The 20,782-nt window shown below is 48.6% G+C and overlaps 2 protein-coding genes across 2 annotated transcripts in view; one reads left to right on the top strand and one right to left on the bottom strand.

Annotated features, from left to right (window-relative positions):
- LOC139684162 (uncharacterized) overlaps positions 1–20,782 on the top strand; it is a 1,455,962-nt gene that overhangs the window by 695,991 nt on the left and 739,189 nt on the right.
- The window catches only part of LOC139684161 (uncharacterized), a 1,434,678-nt gene that overhangs the window by 736,139 nt on the left and 677,757 nt on the right, over positions 1–20,782 (bottom strand). The window contains 1 exon segment of the mRNA XM_071579762.1: positions 14,840–15,628. Coding sequence (XP_071435863.1) covers positions 14,840–15,628 — 789 coding nt within the window.

Raw genomic sequence — 20,782 nt, 5'->3', positions numbered from 1 at the left:
AGGCTGTGCTGCTGGGACAGGCCGTCAAGCCAGTGGTCCTCACCCAGTGGTGTCTGTGGTCCTGTCCCAGTGGTGGTCACAGCTCAGATCCTTCCAGAGGGTGGTGGAAGCTCCAAGTGGGGAGCTGTGCTGGTTTAAAGGTAAACTGGCAGGAGAAATGAACACAACACAAAGGAGATTATAAGTCAGAGTTACAATTTGATGAAAGTATTACAAGAAATGCAATGGCAGGAAGAGAAAAATTGGTTTTAACCCACAAAAGCCCAGCAGTATAACCCAGCCCCCTGGGGCACAAGCACAAAGGGGTTTGTTAGACCCTGTGCTCAACCCTGTGTGGCTCCCCCAAGTCTAAAGGGAAAGTCCAAAGTGGCAAACCTGTTGGTGCAGCTGACAGTTGCAGTCTGGTGGAGAGTGGTGGTCACAGACTGGTTGAAGGTGGTGGTCTCCTCCTGTCGAGGTGTTGGTCCTCCTCTCAATCCAACGAGTGTCCCCTGAGGTCTTCCCCCAAGATATGTACCCCAGGGGGCAGCCAGTCCCTCCCCCTGGGCGGGGAGTCACACAATGGGTGATTAACTCTGGTAGTCAGGGGGTACTTTGGAACCCTTGATGGCCCATTAGCAGCCACGCCCCCTCAGGCTGGGTGTCAAGGTGCTAACGACTCCCTGCAGGGGAGTTATCCCAGCTCTTATCTCACAGATGTCTTTCCCACCCAGCTCCCAGCCTGAGGGGTCAGCTGTGCCCTGGGCAGCTGCTGCAAATGCTCCATTGTTACCAGTTTTTGGGAAATGAAAAGGGGGTGTGGAATACACAGCTTTGATCATTCACATAGGGATAAACTGGTCCCACCTACTACACTAGGACATGTAAGACAATTTTTAATTTTTTATTTAAAATTTTCAGGTACACAATGAGCAGCATCAGCCAAGTTTTCTAATTGACTGAGGAGCCCTTTTCCTAAACTGTGCTCATCTGAGAGAGTTTCAAATCCCTCATTTTTGATTTAGATTTATGGAATGATTCTCATTCAATTAGATGCTTTTTTTAGGCCATCACCTACAGAATTGCTGTTGTGAATTATATTGATTATAGGAAAGCAGAAGAGAAGTAAATGGAAAGGAGAAATGAGAGCAAAAGTTATTTCTTTTTTTCAGTGTTCTCTGAATTTTTTATACTAGTTTTCTCTTTTTGTAGAAAGGTTCAGTGTCCTCCCTCCTGTGAGGGAAGGTAAACACTCATTAAAAAATAAAATTATTCTGTCTGAGCAAAGGCAGAAGTGCAAGACCAAGCCTCAGCCTGCTGAGAGCTGAGGTTTGGCACTGGCTGTCATAGAATTCCATAGAGAAAATAATAACACTAATAATTTTGGGGTGGGATTGAGCCATTTTCTGTTGGATTGGGCTGCTTTGAGGAGACAGATCGACCCTTCTCAGCTTTTGGGGTGCAAAGCTGGGAGAGACTGGAATGTTGATTTTTCAGGGCTCCAACACTCTCCAGCTGCAAAAGCAGTGGGTGCTTTGCTACCCATGGGCAAAGGAACCACCCAGGAGCAGAGGGGGAACACCCACCCCTGGAGGGGACAGGCTGGGCTTGGAGCCAGGGAAGGAAAGTGGGATTTTTATGCTTTTATTTAACTACAGACAGGAACCAAAACTGCTCCAAACCTACTTTCCATGTAAACAAAACTGTTCTAAACCCTACATCTACAGATATATTGATAAAGTAAATCTAATCTTCCCCATGGGGTGGATTAAAAAGTATTTGGGTCACCCTCACCTTCATGGGTCAGGTCAGGTGCTGGACATGGGAGAAGCTTCTGGCAGCTGCTCGAAGCACCTAACCGTGGAGTCCCTCCACTATCAAGATCTGGCCACACAAACCCAATGCACTGCCCAGCATGGTTCAGCCAGAATGTGGGTCAGCAGGTTTGTGCCCAACATGGATCACCTGGAACGTGGATCAGCAGGTCTGTGCCCAGCATGGATCACTTGGAATGTGGATCAGCAGGTCTGTGCCCAGCATGGAGCACCTGGAACGTGAGTCAGCAGGTCAGTGCCCAGCATGGATCACCTGGAATGTTGGTCATCAGGTCTGTGCCCAGCATGGAGCTCCTGGAACATGGGTCACCAGGTCTCTGCTAAACAGGGCTCACAAGGAATTTTGCTTATCAAGCCTTTAACCACGTTGTCCACTGATGCTTGAGGAGATGTGAGCTGCTCTGAAACCTCTTTCCATATTCCAAGCACTTTCAGGGCAGTTCCCAATGTGGATGTGTTTCATCCGCTTAAATACTGCAAAGTAAAAAAAAACAACACTTTAGGTTCAAATATTTTCTCCAAACAAAATTAAAACTTTTACAAGTTAGTTGGTTATACCAAAACCTGTTTCTTTTTTTTTTGTTCTTTTTTTTCTCTTTTTTTTTTTTTCATATTCTATCTAATTTTTAAGAGGTGCAGAAAGAGATACAAAAAGTTTGGGTAAAAGCCAAGGTTGCTTTTAGAAGCTAAGAAAAATCTTACCACCAGAAGCTACTTTTTTCCTGAGATACCCTGTGGGGGAAAACAGTTTCTACCTTTTTTGTTTTCCTTCTGTTTCTCATCCATTTGTGATAGATATCTCTGGCCCCAAGAGGCTTGGAATGCTGTCTTTGGATATGTAGAGTTGTTGCTCAGGAGAAGCTGTTTTAGCCTTTCTGGGCTGAGCAAAGTGGGGTCCTTCTGAGGAGGTGAGAGAGGGGGAATTAGGGAGAGATTTTCCACTATGGTAACCAGTTTGCTCTCTTTCCTTTTCCCTCCCTGAATTCTCAAGGTGCCTTCTCTGAGTTTTCATAGTGTTCCAAAAGGTTTGTATGTGATTTTTGGCAGGCAGCTACGAGCCCAACAGCAGGAACCTTTATGGCAGGCAGGCTCCAGCAGGATGCTCTGGCAGGAAGTTTGTTTGGGAGCTTTTAGCAAAATGTTGACAGAAAACCTTTCAATAGGATGTTTTTGGCAGAGAAACAGTGGAGGAACATTGTTCCTTGGAATTCTGTATTATGTGAGTGTCACAGGGGACACACAGGAGTCCCCACTGATCCATCCTGGGGCTGGTTCTGCTTCTCCCAACCTCAGCTCCTCCATGTGGGGTCCCCCCAGGACTGTTCCCCACTGCCCCCCTAATAGTTGGGACTGGTAAGAACTGGGAAGCTTTGCAGGGAAAAGTGGAATCAGGTGGTGTTAGACTAAAAGCAGGGACTGTTAGAGACATGCAATCCCTCCAAAATTAGCACAGGGATGGGAGTGGTTGGTCCATGCTGAGCCTGAGGCCACAGGGAGGGTCTGTGGCTGCCGATGGCTCAGGAGCTCTGTGGGGAGAGAACAGGGGGTGGCACTGAGGTAGGGGATCCCCTGGGAGGGCACACATGGGAGGCAGGGACAGGACCCCAGCCAACCCCTCCCTTTCTGGCACAGGTAGAAGCTGAGCCCCAGCACCAGGAAGATGAACCCAACAGAAGCCTCTGATCCCTGTCAGTGTCTTCTTCAGGCAGCACGTTGCAGCTCTGGGAAGTCTGGGGGGGTCTGGAGCTTCCAAATCTTCTCACTGAGCCTCCAAGACATCCCCAAACCCCCTCCCAGATGCCCTCAGCTCACCCAGGACCACCTGGAACCTCTTCCCAGCACCTTCAGGATCCCAAAACCCCTGCCCCCATCCCCACTAGGATGATCCAACCTCACTCCCAGCACCCTCAGGGCTCCCCTAAAATCTTTCCAGTTTTTTTTTTTTTTCTCAGCCCCCTGAGGACACTACACAACCCCTCTCAACCCCTTGAGAGCAAAACCTGGATGGTCCCTCTCACTCCCCAATTGCTCCCTGGACCACTGAAAACCTATTCCAGTGCGACAAGTCTCCCATCCACCTTCCCAGTAACCCCCCAAGGCCCCCAAATCCCTCCAAGTTCCTCCCATGGCTTCCCATACCCCCTTCCATGACTCTCTAAACCTCTTCTGGACCTGTCCATTCCCTCCCCAAACTGCCCTGAATTACCACCAGGTTCCCCAAACTGCCTGCCAGTTTCCCAAGGCTTCCCCAACCCCCTTCCCAATTAGTCCCAGGATCCCCAGCCTCCCTCCATGAGTCCAGGCCATACCCCAGTCCCAGGTGAGGGGGTGATCCAGGCTTATGTGTCCCACCCAGCAGGTGAAGGTGATCCTTCCTGGGGGGATTTCCAGCATCACCAGCAGCTGGTGGGTCCACTCATTATTGAGGACCATGTTGTTGGCCACCAAGGGCTCTGAGGGATCCGTCCCACCCTGGAACCACCTCACCTGCACCTGGGCAGGGTAGAAATCCATCCTGGAGCAGAGCAGGGGCCTGGGCAGACTGGGAGCTCAACAGAATCAGTGATGTGGAAAAGCTGGAGGGCACTGGGAGAGAGGCAAGGGGGCTGCAGGGACACTCAGAAGGACTGGGAATGGTCTGGGAAGGGTTGGGAGATGCACTGAGAGAGATAGAGGACATGGGATGACACATGAGGCTCCCTATTCCTTATTCATTCCTGAGGACTGTTCTCTTCTGACTCCACAACCCCAGACCTGCCAATCTCTGCTTTTTAGGCAGGATCGTGCCCTATGTTGGGGCTCCTGGGTCCAGGGTAGGAAGGAGAACAACAGGTTTGGTGCCCAGGATTGTATCAGGAGGTTCAACAGCCTGGGGAGTGTGTAGTGGCCTGGGTGGTTTCTCTCTGTCTTTGGCTGTGGGGTCTGCAGGGAGCAGTTTCTCCTGCCCTGTTTGCACCCTGGTGCACTGCTGGGCGCCTGGGCAGGTGGATGTTTCTGACCTGGGGTGTTCCACCACACACCAGATGTGTGTGAAGGACACTGAGGTGTGTTCTCCTTCCCCAAATCCTGTGTCTTGGACATATCTGGTCCTTTCCTGGAGCATCTCCTGCCAAAATGGGTCCTTGCCTGATTGCACAAGAGCAGAAACCAGGTCATTTGCAGTGGCACTTGTTGGGGGACCTGCCCTGGTCCCTGTGGCTCTGCCTGTGGGGACAGGGAGGGTGTGGGGATGTTTCCTCTTCCACGATCCCAGTCCTTGTGGTACAACTCTGTATTTGGTACCACAGTGAACTTCTCTGATGAAGGCTGAAAACGATTTGCAAGTTTGAAAGATTCCCAAGTAGGTTGATAGACAAGGAACAGAGCTGCATTTTGGAAGATATGAAAAAAACTAAATTTCTAGATTTATCAGTAGCAAGACAGGGCCCACCCAAGCCCTCAGGCTACCTACTGGGTCGTTACAGAACACTGGGAGACACAGGAATGTTTGTGTCTCCACACTAATGACTGTCTGATAACTGTGATAACTCCCCTCTGGAGAGCCATCAGCACCTTCACACCCACCCTGAGGGCTCATCTCTGCTAATGGGCCATTAGGGGCTGGAACAATAGGCAGCTCCAATAACCCAGACCATCAAAGAGTCCAAACCAGTCCCATGACTTACAGGGTCAAATCACCCATTGTGAAAGTCCCCACACTGAATGAAGTACTGGGCATTCCCACTGGAATCTGAGCACCAAAAATCTTTGGGTTTTGGGATTTCTGGTATCACTGTTTCCTAGAATATATTGTTGTCCTTCTTTTAAAAAATTCTTCATCACTCTTCAGTGCTGGGGTGGAGGCGGCAGGAGAAAATGTGGAGAATGAAGGAGTGGTTACACAGAAATCTGAAATAATCCTGTCTTTGCAAGAGTCAGACAAAAAAAATTGTATTTCCAGAAAAAGGGACACTTAGGCCAAAAGGCTGCAGCAGGAGCATTGCTTGCTGCTGAGCTCCAAGACAGGCTGCAAATGGTGGCACTGCTTTGCTGCTGAGCATGGGCATGTCTGAAAGATTCAGGTGGAGCTTTGGAATGTGCAGGAGAGAGGGACAATCTTACAGGGAGATTTGCAAGATGTAAAACCAGTAACAAAGCCTTGTAAGTCAAACTTCCTGTGTTCAGGGGAGGAGCTGAGAGACAGTGAGCCAGTCTGTTGTTGTGAGAAAGAGCAAAACATCAGGTTTGCATTGACAGCTGATGATGAGGAAGGAGCAGATTGACCCTTAATTAAAGCTGAAACCACCAATGTGTGCCAGGGTCAGCAAACTGCTGCTAAACTGGCACTGTGTGCGGCTCCCAAGATATCAAAGCCTGGCCCTGGATCAGGGGAGATGGAAATCCAGTCACTATTAATGCAGTGGGATGCTGAGGGGCTGGAGACACTTCCCAGATGGCACAAAGTTAAACCACTGGAGCAAACGGAACACGTGTTATCTGCCCAACTGATAAGGTCAGTTCATGGCTCCAGGGGGAGAAGTAGAAGCCTGCTAAGAACCTTCAAAGAAACCCAGCATAAGGGGCAGCTCTTGCTGATTTTTTCAAGATGTCTCACTGTCTCTGAACAAGAAATTAATGGGAGGAGACCCACTGAAAATATGGGGCAAAAAAACCATCAGTGCATAGAGCACTACATGGAAGAGGAGTTAAAACTCTACCTGAGAGATCCCCAGTTCATGCAGTCAAACCACTTGATTCACTAAGGAGTAGCTTTTTTTGGGAGGTTTGTGTAGTTTTCTTTTTCCAGGAATTCCAGCATATCCCCACTGAAGATCAAAGGAACCAGCTGGGACTGGGGGAACTGCCAGCAGATCTGCAGGAGAAGGCTCACAGAAAGCAGCCAATGGGTGATGAGAATCTTTTTCTCAGGATGTGTCACCTCGTGACTGTCAGCATTTCAGACTCAAGTTGCTGCTTTAGGAGCATTATCCCAGCCTGCCTTTGAATAATCAGTCTCTATTTGGCCAAATTTTACCTTTTCTTTTTATAGTGACCTGCCAACAGGTGAGATGGAGCTGTTTGAAATCAACAAAACTTTTATTCGCCCCATAATTTCTAGTAATTAATATTTTTGTTGTTTGGTGGTGGTTTCATTGAGAGGGATGCATTGAGAGATCAAATATTAGCAGGACTATATTTAAAAACTGTTTTAACCATTTTTATTTACATTTGCTAAATTAATTTATTCTTTATATTAAAAATTTGGAATGGAGTGGAATAATCTCTTAGTCTTCTCTTATGGAGAGATACTTACGTTTCAACCACTTGAGAACTAAAAAAGACAACCCAGTTTAATTTAAAAGTTTGTACAATAGATTTTGCATATTTGAAGTAATACAAATATGTAACAATATTCCCAGTTCTTCCTCAGAAGTCTTCAGATTTATTATGATGATTTGTCTTAATTTTACAGAGATTTTCACATGTGAATTAAAAGATCTTAACAGAATTAAAGAAACTATTCCATGGGAAATGGTTGAGGCCCCCTTCCTAAATCAGAAGGAGTTTCAGCTTTGGGCTGCAAATGGGACATGGATAAAATACAGGAAAACCTTTTCCCAGCTCCCAAGACCTGTAACCATTTTAGGAAATACTTGCACTCTGCACCACTGACATTTCTCACTTGTGGGTGCAGCTTTGTGGAACATTAATTGGAAAGGAATGTTGTGAAGATAAATTGTGACAGAGAAGAAAATCTCAGAAAAATCGACCTGGACTCTGTTTTGGGGGACCCTCAGCACCAAGGAGACAGCAGATCCAGACCCACAGGACACCACGGGGTTCCATGGAATGGGAATACATTTCCTGTTTTAACTTTTCTCTGTCACCCTCTTTCCCTCCCCCTCTTCTTTTTCCTATTTCTTTCTATTTCTCTTCCTTTGCCTCACATTTACTCTTAAATAAAATCCACACTCTTGACTTTGGCATCTGGTCCTCTTTGCACCTTAATTTGGGCAGAGACATTTCTAATAATTTTAATAACTGGATGATAACCCCAATCAGAGCCCCTTCACAGCACAGATGGAGAGAAAGTCCCCACAGTGCACCTGAGAGGTGTGTCAGGGGAAACCGTGTGGATCAGTCCTGTCTCAAGCAAAGGCAAACCCATCTGTGGGATTGATTTTGCTCTAGGACAAAGTTGCACTTGGTGGATAATTCAGAAAAATAGAGAAACATGGTGTGTACCTGAAGAGGACCTATTTTTGTTGTGAAACTGTCTGTTCCATTGTTCCTATTTGTGTGTAATATTGGATAGAGAGGTGCAGAGTTAATGCGTTATTCACGGCATACTGGGGAAAAGGGGAAAAAAAGAAAAGGGAATACAGTGGTGGATAATGTCCTGGGTGACACAAAATTTCTGGTATCCTCCTTCTCTTTTCTCTGTTCCCCCAAAATTCCTGCTAATTAGGAGTGGGAGGGGAATTTGAGATTAAATAAGGGTGGTCCTGTTCTCCTGGCAGAAGAATGTGTGCCCAGGTGTGAAAGGCTGGAATGCTGATGACTCAGACAGTGCAGGTGGAGCTGATGATGTGCAAAGTGACCCCCAAGGTTGTGAGGGTGTGCACACCTGCCAGCTCAGGCTCCAGGTAGGTGTGTTTTCCTTGGCCTTGCACAGGGACTGAGCTGTGATAACTCCCCCCTGGGAGCACTGAGACAATTCCCACACATGGCCTGGAGATTTTCACCTCTGCTAATGGGCCATCATGGATCCAACCTATTTTTTCTCTGCATCTTTTAATAACAGGATTATTTCAGATTTCTGTGTAACCACTCCTTCATTCTCCACATTTTCTCCTGCCACCTCCACCCCAGGGGCAGAAGGCTGGCTAAAAATTTTTTAAAGGACAACAAAATATTTTCTTTTCATTGGCTGCCAAGCACATCCATGTTCTCCAAAAGTTCCTGCAGAAGGAATCTCAAAACCTCCCTCAGAGAGAAGCTGAGTCAAATTTTCCAAGAGTCTAGCAGTCCCTATAGAAGACAAGGAACAGAGCTGCATTTTGGAAGATGTGAAAAAATTCCAAATTTATACATTTATCAGTATAAATACAGAGCCCACCCAAGCCCTCAGAGTACAAGCTGGGTGTGAGAGAACCCTGGGAGGTACAGGAATGTTTCTGTCTTCACACCAATGAGTCACTTGTGATAACTCCCCTCTGGGGAGGCATCAACACATTCACACCCACCCTGAGGGCTCATCTCTGCTAATGGGCCATTAGGGGCTGGAACAATAGGCAGCTGCAATGACTCACACCATCAAAGACTCCAAAAATATCCCAGGATTTACAGGGTCAAATCACCCATGGTGGAAGTCCCCAGTCTGGGTGAGGTGCAGGGCATTCCCACTTGAACCTGAGCATGTCAAATCTTCAGGGATTGGCATTTCTGGTATCACTATTTGGATCCAGAGAGGGACTAAGACTTTAACAGAACTGCAACAGCCACTCTTGACCAGACTGTGACCATCAACCTCACCAAAAGGTTTCCTTTCCTTTTCCTGTGAATTCAGGGATACCACGTGACACTCAGCACAGGGGCTAATGAAGACCATAATGTTCATGCCCCAGCGGGATGGGTTATACAATTGGTTTATTGAGGGCTGAAACAAGCTTTTCTCTGTATCATTGCATTTATTGTAATCTTTCTAGTAAATTGCATCTCCAACTTAGAACTTTCTTGACTCAGGTTAATTTCTCCCTTACAGCATAACCTTTAAACCCTGTGCCCCAGAGCATCATCCAAACACTCCTGGACTCAGAGAAGGACTTTTGAAAATTCAGGGAGGGAAAATGAAAGAGAGCAAAGTGGTAACCCCATGGGAAAAGCTCTCCCTACTTCAGCCTCTCTCACCTCTTCATGAGGACCAGACTTTGCTCAGCCCAGAAAGGGTAAAAAACAGCTTCTCCTGAGCAACAGCTCTACATTTCCAAAGACAGAATTCCAAGTCTCTTGGGGCCAGAGATATGTACCACAAGCGCCAGAGAAAGAGAAGAAAAAAAAGGTAGAAACTCTTCTCCCCCACAGGGTATGTCATCAAAAAAGGAGCTTCTGGTGGTAAGATTTTTCTTTGCTTCTCAAAGAAACCTTGGCTTTTCCCCAACATTTTTGTAGCTCTTTCTGCAACTCTAATTAATTCAATAAAAAATACAGGAGAGAAAAGAAAAAGCAAAACAAACAAAAAAAACCAGTTTTGGTATAAACAACCGACTTGGAAAAGTTTTTATTTTGTTTGGGGAAAATATTTGAGCCTAAAATGTTGTTTTTTTTTTTTTTCTCTGCAGTATTTAAGCGAATGAAACACATCCACAATGGGAATTGCCCTGCAAGTACTTGGAATATGGAAAGAGGTTTCAGAGCAGCTCACATCTCCTCAAGCATCAGTGGACAAAGTGGTTAAAGACTTGATAAAAAAAAATTCCTTGTGAGCCCTGTTTAGCAGAGACCTGCTGACCCACGTTCCCGGTGATCCATGCTTGGCACAGACCTGGTGACCCACGTTCCAGGTGATCCATGTTGGGCACAGACCTGCTGACCCACGTTCCAGGTGATCCATGCTGGGCACAGACCTGCTGACCCACATTCTGGGTGTTCCATACCTGGCAGTGCATTGGGTTTGCATGGCCAGGTTTTGGTAGTGGGGGGGCTCCAGGGTTGGGTTCTGTGAGCAGCTGTCAGAAGCTTCCCCCATGTTCAGCACCTGACCTGACCCCTGAAGGTATGGTGACCAAAGTTCTTTTTAATCCACCCCATGGGGAAGATTAGATTTACTTTATCAATATATCTGTAGATGTAGGGTTTAGAACAGTTTTGTGTGCATGGAAAGTAGGTTTGGAGCAGTTTTGGTTCCCGTCTGTAGTGATAGAAAAGCATAAAAGTCCCACTTTCCTTCCCTGTCTCCAAGCCCAGCCTGTCCCCTCCAGGGGTGGGTGTTCCCCCCTCTGCTCCTGGGTGGTTCCTTTGCCCATGGGTAGCAAAGCACCCACTGCTTTTGCAGCTGGAGAGTGTTGGAGCCCTGAACCATCAACATTCCAGTCTCTCCCAGAGAACACTGAAAAAAAGAAATACCTTTTGCTCAGAGATGTCCTTTCCATGTACTTCTCTTCTGCTTTCCTATAATCGATGTTATCCACAATAGCAATTCTGTAGGTGATGGCTTACAAAACCATCTAATTGAATGAGAATCATTCCAAAAAACTAAATCACAAATGAGGGATTTGAAACTCTCTCAGATGAGCACAGTTTAGGAAAAGGGCTCCTCAGTCACTTAGAAAACTTGGCTGATGCTGCTCATTGTGTGCCTGAACTTTTTAAATAAATAATAAAAATTCATCCTACATGTCCTAGTTCAGCAGGTGGGACCAGTTTATCCCTGTGTGGATGTTCAAAGCTGCGTATTCCACACTCTCTATTTGTTTCCCAAAAGCTGTTAACAATGGAGCATTTGCAGCAGCTGCCCAGGGCACATCTGACCCCTCAGGCTGGGAGCTGGGTGTGAAAGACATCTGTGAGATAAGAGCGGGGATAACTCCCCTGCAGGGAGTCGTTAGCACCTTGACACCCAGCCTGAGGGAGCGTGGCTGCTAATGGGCCATCAAGGGTTCTAAAATACCCCCTGACTACCAGAGTTAATCACCCATTGTGTGACTCCCCGCCCAGGGGGAGGGACTGGGTGCTCCCTGCTGGGCCAGAGGGTACGTAATCTTGGGGTTTGAAGAGCTTGGGTAACCACTCATGAGACCGAAAGGAGGAACAGAACCTTCACAGAAGAAGGCCACCACTCTTCACCAGACTACAACCATCATCTGCACCAACAGGTTTTTTACCTCCTTTTGATTTGGACTCAAGGGAACCACGTGGGCTCAGCATAGGGGGAAACAAAACCCCTTTGTGTTTGTGTCCCAGGGCCCTGGGTTGCACTTCTGGGGTTGGTGGGTTAAAAGCAGTTTCTCTTTCTGTCATTGTATTTATTGTAGTATTTTTTATTAAATTGTAACTCTGACTTATACTCCTTCCTGAGCTGGGTTCATTTCTCCTGCTCGTTTACATTTAAACCAGCACAGCACCACAGTCTTCCAGGACTCCCCTTGTTTCTATTCCAGACATTCTTCTCCATCCCAGAGAGGCTCCACCTGCTTGGCCTGTGTAACTGCAGCACATTTCACATTCATGGATACCCTGTGCAACAGTGCCCATGGCTAAGCCCATCCCTCAATCACAAGCCCATCCAAATGTTCCATCTCTGCCTTGATGGCCCGAGGTGTTCTGGGCCCAGGGAGCCAGAAATAATCCCCCCTTGTGCTGCCAATGCCAAAGTACCTGAGCCCCTTCAATGGCAGCAGCCTGACCCACCTGCTGGTTGTTCTGCTGTACTTCAGGGGCCTGACTCGGGTACAGGACCATCCCCGGGACACACCTTCACAGCAGGTGCTCCACCCCGGCACTGATACCTTTGCCACAAAACAGCAGCCCAGATGGGTTTGCCCCTGCGCTGCCAGTTCTTCTGCTGCCATTGCTGCACCCACCCAACAGGGCATTTACCATCATCATGAGTGGGAGCAGAGAAGGGATCTGCTAGAGTCCTGACCTCAGTTTTAGGATGAGAAGTGACAGGGAGCAGCCCCAGAGGTGCAGGGCAGCTGCTCGTGGTGATGGCGGAACAGAGGGAGCTGTGCAGGCCTGGGGGGGCACAGGGGTTTGCCCTGTTCTGGCTCAAAAGCACCTAGATGTGCCTCCTGCTGTGCCGGGGGTTGCGTGTGTGTGCCCTGCTGGGCACAGTGAGGAGCAGCTGCAGCTGCCCCTTGAGCCAGGGTTGTGTCTGTCTTTGCTGCTGGAAACAGAGAGGCTAATGGGGCTCCTCCTGTGGCGCCAGGGGTGCCAGGGGTGGGCAGTGCCCTCTGTGCTGCTGCCGAGCGCCAGGCAGGGCTGGCTGGTTCTGTGTGTGTGACAGTGTGCCCTGGGCCCTGCAGTGTCACAGTGTGCTTTGGGCCCTGCAGTGTCACAGTGTGACCTGGGTTCCAGGTGGCCCTGAAGTGTCACAATGTCCTCTAGGTTCTCGAACTCCCTGCAGTGTCACAGTGTCCCCTGGTTTCCATGAGGCCCTCCTGTGTCACAATGACCCCTGGGAACCCTCAGGCCTGGCATTTATATCCCTTGCAATATTGGGGCACTTTGGGGCACCAAAACAGACGGAAGAGATTGAGCCATTGGAGAGTGTCGAAGGGAGGCAACCAAGAGGGCCTGCAGGGGAACTGTGTGAGGAGTTGCTGAGGGGACTTGGTGTGTTCAGCTGCACAAGAGGACACTGAGGAGACACCTCATTGTAAATAAAACTTCCTGGGCAGGGGCAGAGGAGGAGCAGGCACTGATCTCTGCTTTGTGGGATTTTTCCGTCAATAGAGTCATCTCATCCCCCCGATTGCAAGAGGGTCAACTTAGCCCAAGAAAAATAGAACCAAAACCCTCAAAAAATATTTAAAGGCCCCTGAACTGCTGCAAAGCAGCAGGATCCCTTCAGAAAGAGCTCCCTGTGTCCCTCTCTGTGGCTTCCCACTCCAAGTGCTGATGTCACATGTCCCCCACACTCCCTCACATTACCCTCCTCAGGATAGGAGGGCACCACAGAAGCTCCCTCAGTTTTTCCAAACACCTCATCTCACGTTTCCCAAATCCCAACTCATTCCTCTCCAAGTCCCATCCCAACCCTCCCAATTTGCTTCCAAGCCCTCCCAATTTTACCCAATCGTCCCTGGGTTTGTAGCACCCCTTCTCCTGCTCCTGACTCACCCTAAGGGAGTTCGAATTGGATTAAACTATTTTGGGATGGGATTGAATCGTTTGAGATTGGAAGGGAGCCATTTTGGGGTGGGATTGAGGTGTTATGAGCTGACAGATCAATCCCTCTACGATATTGGACTGCAAAATGATGAAGAAATATCAATCAGTATGGAAAGCTCCAGTTTTGGTGAAAACTCCCACAAATTCCAACAGAACCCTGAAATCTTCCTGAATAGCCCTTTGAATTCCAAATTCCTGCCCCGATTCCCAAGAGAATGGTGGAAATTTAGATGTCTTTGTTAGATCTCTTCATTTTAACTTCAATTTCAGGTGATTTTAAGCGATGAAGATGGATCAAATAAAATAAAATAAAAAAAACAAAAAACCCTAATCATGTGAATGTGCGTGGGGTTGGGTTGGGTGGCCTTTAGAGAATTAGTTATAGAATTATTTAGTTTGGAAAATATCTCAAACCCCATTCAGGATTGCTTTTGGCCACAAGAAGAACTAAGTGAGAGCAGGGGAGATTTTCAGGGTCAAAAGTCAGCAAATCCCCCTTCCCAATGAATTTCACACATCAGTCTGTGTCCCCGTGTGGGATGGTTTTGACTTAGCAAAATGCCAAGTAATCATTTCAGAGGAAAAGTCTCTCCTCCTCCCCCACCCCCAAAAAACCCCAACAAACAAACAACAGACCATAGTTCAGTAGATTATCGTATGTTAAACAGAATAGAGAGAAAAAGTAAAACCCAAATAAAATACAAACTACACACAAAGAATAAAAGGTAGCAAGAGAAATACGAAAAAGATTCTACTTCCCTAGAAAAGATAATAAACTGCTGGAGGGCCTCGGTTAGTCCCCAGAAGCTCTGACTTTCACCCCAAGTCGTTGCTCATCCAGCAGGAAGACGAAGGAAGACCCCTCCTACCTCTCTTTTTCTATCTGAGTTCATGTCAGAATATGGTAGGCAGTATCATTGGCCTGTAGAACTCAACTGGCCTGACCTGGTTCAAGTCAGCTGATTGTCCAATGCCTACACTAGAAAACAAAGCCTGAATCTGGGCCTAACTAAACCCTTGACACCATGGATGTTCCTCCCCCTGTGTAAATTCAAGTGCCCACAGAGAACCAGGAGGATGAGGAGAACACAAGCCAGGTGTGTTCCTAACGTGGATCACTGGGAATGTGGTTCATGAGTTCTGTTCAAAACGTGGCTCTGGTGATGGGTGATGGAGTTGGAGCAGCAGACAAAGCTCTTCCCACATTTGGGGCACAAACTGGGCTTCCCTTACTGGTGGGTGCGTTGGTGTCTGGTCAAGTTAGAGCTGGTGGTGAAGCTCTTCCCGCACTGGTCACACTTGTATGGCCGCTCTCCAGTGTGGATACGCCGGTGCCTGAGGAGGCTGAAGTTGACATTGAAACTCTTCCCGCAGTCGGAGCAGGGGAAGGGCCTCTCCCCGGTGTGTATGCGCTGATGCCTGTAGAGAGCTGAGCTTGTCTGAAACGTCTTCCCACACTCGGAACATTCGTAGGGCCTCTCCCCAGTGTGGTTCATCTGGTGGATGACAAGCTCAGAGTTCCGCCTAAAGCTTTTCCCACACTCCCCACAAAGATAAGGCCTCTCTCCGTTGTGGATACGACGGTGCCTGATAAGGCTGCAGTTGTCATTGAATCTCCTCCCACAGTCGGTGCAGGGGAAGGGCCTCTCCCCCGTGTGTGTGCGCTGATGTCTGAGGAGATGCGAGCTGGTCTGACACCTCTTCCCACACTCGGAACACTCATAGGGTCGTTCCCCAGTGTGGATCTTCTTATGATGGATCAGGTGGGAGCTCGCTCTGAAGCTCTTCCCACACTCCCCACAGGTGTAAGGCCGTTCCCCTCTGTGGATGAGCTGATGATAGTTAAAGTGGGAGATGTTGATGAAGCTCTTCTCACATTCCATGCACTTGTATGGCTTTTCCCTGGTGTGAAGCTGCTGCTGCACCACCAGGTCAGAGCTCTGGCTCAATCTCTGAGTGCCTTCCCCGGACACGCTGGGTGTTTCCTCCTCAGACATCTCTGGGCTTGACTTGGAGCTCCTCTTCCTGTGGGATCGCCATGGCTTTTCCTCCCCAGTGACTTCCTGCACTGTGGCACTGTTCAAAACAGCCTCTGTCGTGAAGTTCTGCTGGGGGGATTTGTCCTCCATGCTCTCCGTGCTCAGCTCAGGGCCTGGGGCAGGAAGGAACAAGGACACTCAGGGCATTTGCCTCCGGCCCACAGGGAAGGCCAAGGACATCCCCCCAAACCCAGTCCCGGCAGGACGGCGTTGGCAGCGGGGTTGTCCTGCAGCCGGGGCCATGCTGGGCTGGAAGATGCAGCACAAGAGAGGGAAAAAAGGGGCACTGACTTCCTCCTCACCTGCCTGGGGCTCCCGGGGCATTTTCCTCTTTCTTGCAGCCTCTTCCTGCATCCTGTTAAGGTTTGGAAAGGAGAAATCCTTTTCTGGGGTAGAAAACCAACATGTTAGCACATTGCTTGTGGGTTTCTACTCTCAAATCTATCTCTAGAAAGACACCAGTGTCTCAGTTTAAGATAATTTCCAAAGGGGAGTCATCGTGGAGAGAAGTCTCCTGCCTGGGATTTCCTACTCAGTTTTCTGCAATGCAGAGAAAGTGAACAAATACATCTAAACGGAAGGGGGAAAAACCCGAACTCTTTAACAAGAAGAAATGCTGAAAACAACTCATGAACTGGGCTAAACAAACTCAGGAGGAGAAACTTCCCAAGCCCAGCCCACTCTGTCCAGTCAAGTTAGTGCCCAGCCTCCTCCTCCCATAAAACACACATGGCCACAGCACAGAGGCAGAATGGCCCCCCTTCCATGGGATTCACCTTCCCCACACCCCAAAACCCTGGCAGGAACCTTGAGAGTCAGCACTGCAGTCAGGCTGTGCTGCTGGGACAGGCAGTCAAGCCAGTGGTCCTCATCCAGTGGTGTCTGTGGTCCTGTCCCAGTAGTGGTCACAGCTCAGATCCTTCCAGAGGGTGGTGGAAGCCCCAAGTGGGGAGGTGTGCTGGTTTAAAGGGAAACTGGCAGGAGAAATAAACACCACACAAGGCAGATTATAAGTCAGAGTTACAACTTAATGAAAATATTACAAGAAATGCAATGGCAGAAAGAGAAAAATTGGTTTTAACCCACAAAACCTCAGAAGTATAACCCAGCCCCCTGGGGCACAAGCACAAAGGGGTTTGTTAGCCTCTGTGCTGAACCCTATGTGGCTCCCCCAAGTACAAAGGAAAAGTCCAAAGTGGTAAACCTGTGGGTGCAGCTGGCAGTTGCAGTCTGGTGAAGAGTTATGAGGTACAGAGAGAGATACAAAAAGGTTGGGGAAAAGCCAAGGTTGCTTTTAGAAGCAAAGAAAATACTTACCAGCAGAACCTACTTTTTTGCTGAGATACCCTGTGGGGGAAAACAGTTTCTACCTTTTTTTTTCTTCTGTTTCTCTGACGCTTGTGACAGATATCTCTGGCCCCAAGAGGCTTGGAATGCTGTCTTTGGATATGTAGAGTTGTTATTCAGAAGGTGTTTTTTAGCCTTTCTGGGCTGAGCAAAGTCAGGTCCTCATAAGGAGGTGAGAGAGGGGGAAGTAGGGAGAGATTTTCCATTATGGTAACCAGTTTGCTCTCTTTCCTTTTCCCTCCCTGAATTCTCAAGGTGCCTCCTCTGAGTTTTCATAGTGTTCCAAAAGGTTTGTACATGATTTTTGGCAGGCAGCTACGAGCCCAACAGCAGGAACCTTTACGGCAGGCGGGCTCCAACAGAATGCTCTGGCAGGAAGTTTGTTTGGGAACGGGGTCCCCTCAGTGTTGTGAGATTGTGTTATGGGTTTAGCCAGGTGGGCCTAAACTTAGGTTTTAAAAGTTCAGCTAGGCCTAGGATTGTCAGCTGATTTGAGCCTGACTTCTTCTAGCCAATAATATTGTATTCCATACCATATTGCATCATCTCAAAAGGGGTAAGAGCTGGTGTGTGGGTGTGGCTAGTTCAGTTGCTTCACAGCTGTGGTGCCAGCAAGACACTCTGCTGTCCCAGGAGGGATGGGGAGGCCCAAGCCCGGAGCACCGGCTTAACATCATGTTATCTGAGGGAAGTAAAATATTGGTTCCTAGCTTTTCTCTCTGCTTAAGTCTGTCTCTGAAGAACCAACTTCTCTAGAATGATTTGTAGTTAAAATGGTAGAATTTGTGTTTACTGGGAAGTGGGAAGTTATTTCTTGTTATACATGACTTGTGTAAGTGTGTGTTATATTGTAGTTTCCTCTTAATTTTCTCTTTTCTGTATAAATACATGTAGTTAGTTTCAGCATAGACCTGGCTTTGGAAGTTTTTTTTCCTCTCTCCCTCTTCTTTTTCCCTTGGCTTGTTGGGGGGAGGAGGAACCCTTTTCACTCTGTCCTGGACAGTTGGCACTTTGCCAGCTCAACCTAGGACAGATAATTGGTGCGTTGGCCGGGAAACGAAGGACACTAGCAAGTGTCCCAGAAGGTTGGCAGGGTTCCCGGGAGCTTTGTTATAGAAACATTCCTTGATATCTGCATTGCTTGGGTACATCTAATATAAACAATGTCCTCTTGCTATTGGATACTCGTTTTATTCCTTGTACTGACTGTTTCTGTGAGTTCAGACAGCTCAACTCGTACCTGCTGTGAATGCAGCCACTGCAAGGAGAAGCCTTACAGCCACAGCAAGCTGTCTGTCTCTCCTGCCTCACCTCAACAGAGAGGAAACCCCAAGCGTGAGTCACATGGTGAACTGTCGTCCTGCCTGTGTGACCAGGGGAAAGGCATGAGGAGGTGGGACAGTGCATGTGCTTCTGTGCTTGAAGTCCAGGTATGGAAATCAAAACGTAAGAAAGCTGGTAAAAAGCTGTCCACATGTTGAAGCAGAGATCCCAGAACAGAGCCAAGAACAGCAATTAAGCCGCCCTGGCTCCAGCCAAGAGAAGGAGGAGAACGACCAAGTCTACTGGACATTGCTGAACCAGAAAACTAACCAAGACTGTACCTCTACACTGACTTGTAGATGACAGCCAGTGCCCCTGAGGGTGGCTGGACCGATAAAAGAAGATTAATTGAATCACAGAGAGGCCCATGTGGGGTGTTGGTGTGTGGCAGGACACTGCTGCTTGAGTAGAATCTGTAGAGATTCATCACGTGGATGCTCATGTGCCCAAAGGCTGAGCTAATGAAGGAACAGCACACCTGGACTAGCATAAGGGAGAGTTGTTCCTGGCTCAATGGGCCCATGATACCTCAGCCCACCTGCATGTGGACAAGGCCGAGGGGTGGATTTAACCATGGACATTACTTCCCAGGTTATCCGCTACTGCAAAACCCCTGAGAAGGGGATAGTGACCCCAGTGTGGGGATAGAGACCCCTGAGAAGGGGATGGAGACCCCAGTGTGGGGATAGAGACCCCTGAGAAGGGGATTGGAGACCCCAGTGTGGGGATAGTGACCCCTGAAAAGGGGATGGAGACCCCAGTGTGGGGATAGTGACCCCTGAAAAGGGGATAGTGCCCCCAGTGTGGGGATGGTGACCCTAATGAGGTTATAGTGACCCCTAAGAAGGGGATGGGATAATCCCAATGTGTGCCTCAAGGACATTTAACCTTGAGGAAAAAGGTAACTTGGATTTTGAGTTTTGTGTTGTAGGACATAAACCATCAGATGAAGAAGACCTGAGCTGAACTGGTGTTGGTGTCCAATGATGAACTGTTTTTTCCTGCCTTAAGTACCTACCCCATCCTAATGGACTATTGCCTACAATATGAAGGGGTAGAAGACAGCCCTGGAAAGAACAAAGACTGTTTAAGCGCGGGAATAGATAGATTGAAGATATGAGTGATGTAATATGGTATGGAATAAGGGGTGGAATATGTTATGGGTTTAGCCAGCTGAGCCTAAATTTAGGTTTTAAAGTTCAGCTAGGCCTGGGAATTGTCAGCTGACTTGAGCTGGGTTGAGCTAGCTAACAGCTGACTTCTTCTAGCCAATAATATTGTATTCCATACCATATTGCATCATCTCAAAAAGGGTAAGAGCTGGTGTGTGGGTGTGGCTTGTTCAGTTGCTTCACAGCTGTGCTGCCAGCAAGACACTCTGCTGTCCCAGGAAGGATGGGGAGTCCCAAGCCTGGAGTACCAGCTTACCATCGTGTTATCTTAGGGAAGTAAAATGTTTGTTCTTAGCTTTTCTCTCTGCTTAAGTCTGTCTCTGAAGAATTGACTTCTCTAGAATGATTTGTAGTTAAAATGGTAGAATTTGTGTTTACTGGGAAGTGGGAAATTATTTCTTGTTGTACATAACTTGTGTAAGTGTGTGTTATATTGTAGTTTCCTCTTAATTTCCTCTTTTCTGTATAAATACATGTAGTTAGTTTCAGCATAAAGCCGGCTTTGGAAGTTTTTTTTTCCTCTCTCCCTCTTCTTTTTCCCTTGGCTTGTTGGGGGGAGGAGGAACCCTTTTCACTCTGTCCTGGACAGTTGGCACTTTGCCAGCTCAACCTAGGACAGATAATGGCCAGTGCTCTGGGCTTGGGCCTCCCCATCCCTCCTGCCGACAGCGTTGCTATTGATCAGAATCTGTGGCTGTCCCAGTTTGACATCTCTGGCCGCTCCTGCCAAGGGGTTTCTGTGCCTGTCAGCTGTGCCGGGCTGGGCCGGGCCGTTCCTGCAGCTTCTGGCGGTGCTGCGTTGGGTGCTGGTACTGTGGCGGCAGCGCTGGGGGAGCTGTCGGTGCTGCTGTGGGAGCCATCTCCGCGTCTGCGCTCTGGCGGCTGCTCGGAGCTCTCCTGGCCGGGCTGGGGCTCAGCGGGCAGGGGCAGCGGGGCGCTCTCCCGCCGGGTGTCGGCTCTGGCACTGGCACGGGCTCTGGCACCTACACCAGCACCGCCAGCGGCACCGGCACCGGCACGGTCTCTGGCACCGGCACGGGCTTCTGGCTCCAGCCCCGGGGCTGGCGGCGGCGGCCCCACCTGCAGCATCCTCCTCTCTGCTCTGCGCCGGGCTCGGCGCTGCCTCTGCCTGGCTCGGCTTCTCTCTGCCGCCATCCCACCCATTGGCATCAGTGCCCCAGGCGGGAAGGGCTGCAGGGGGATCCGGCAAGAG

The sequence above is a fragment of the Pithys albifrons genome, chromosome 33 (genome assembly GCF_047495875.1).
Source record: "Pithys albifrons albifrons isolate INPA30051 chromosome 33, PitAlb_v1, whole genome shotgun sequence".
NCBI classification, from domain to species: domain Eukaryota; kingdom Metazoa; phylum Chordata; class Aves; order Passeriformes; family Thamnophilidae; genus Pithys; species Pithys albifrons.
This window is presented reverse-complemented; position numbering and strand designations above follow the sequence as displayed.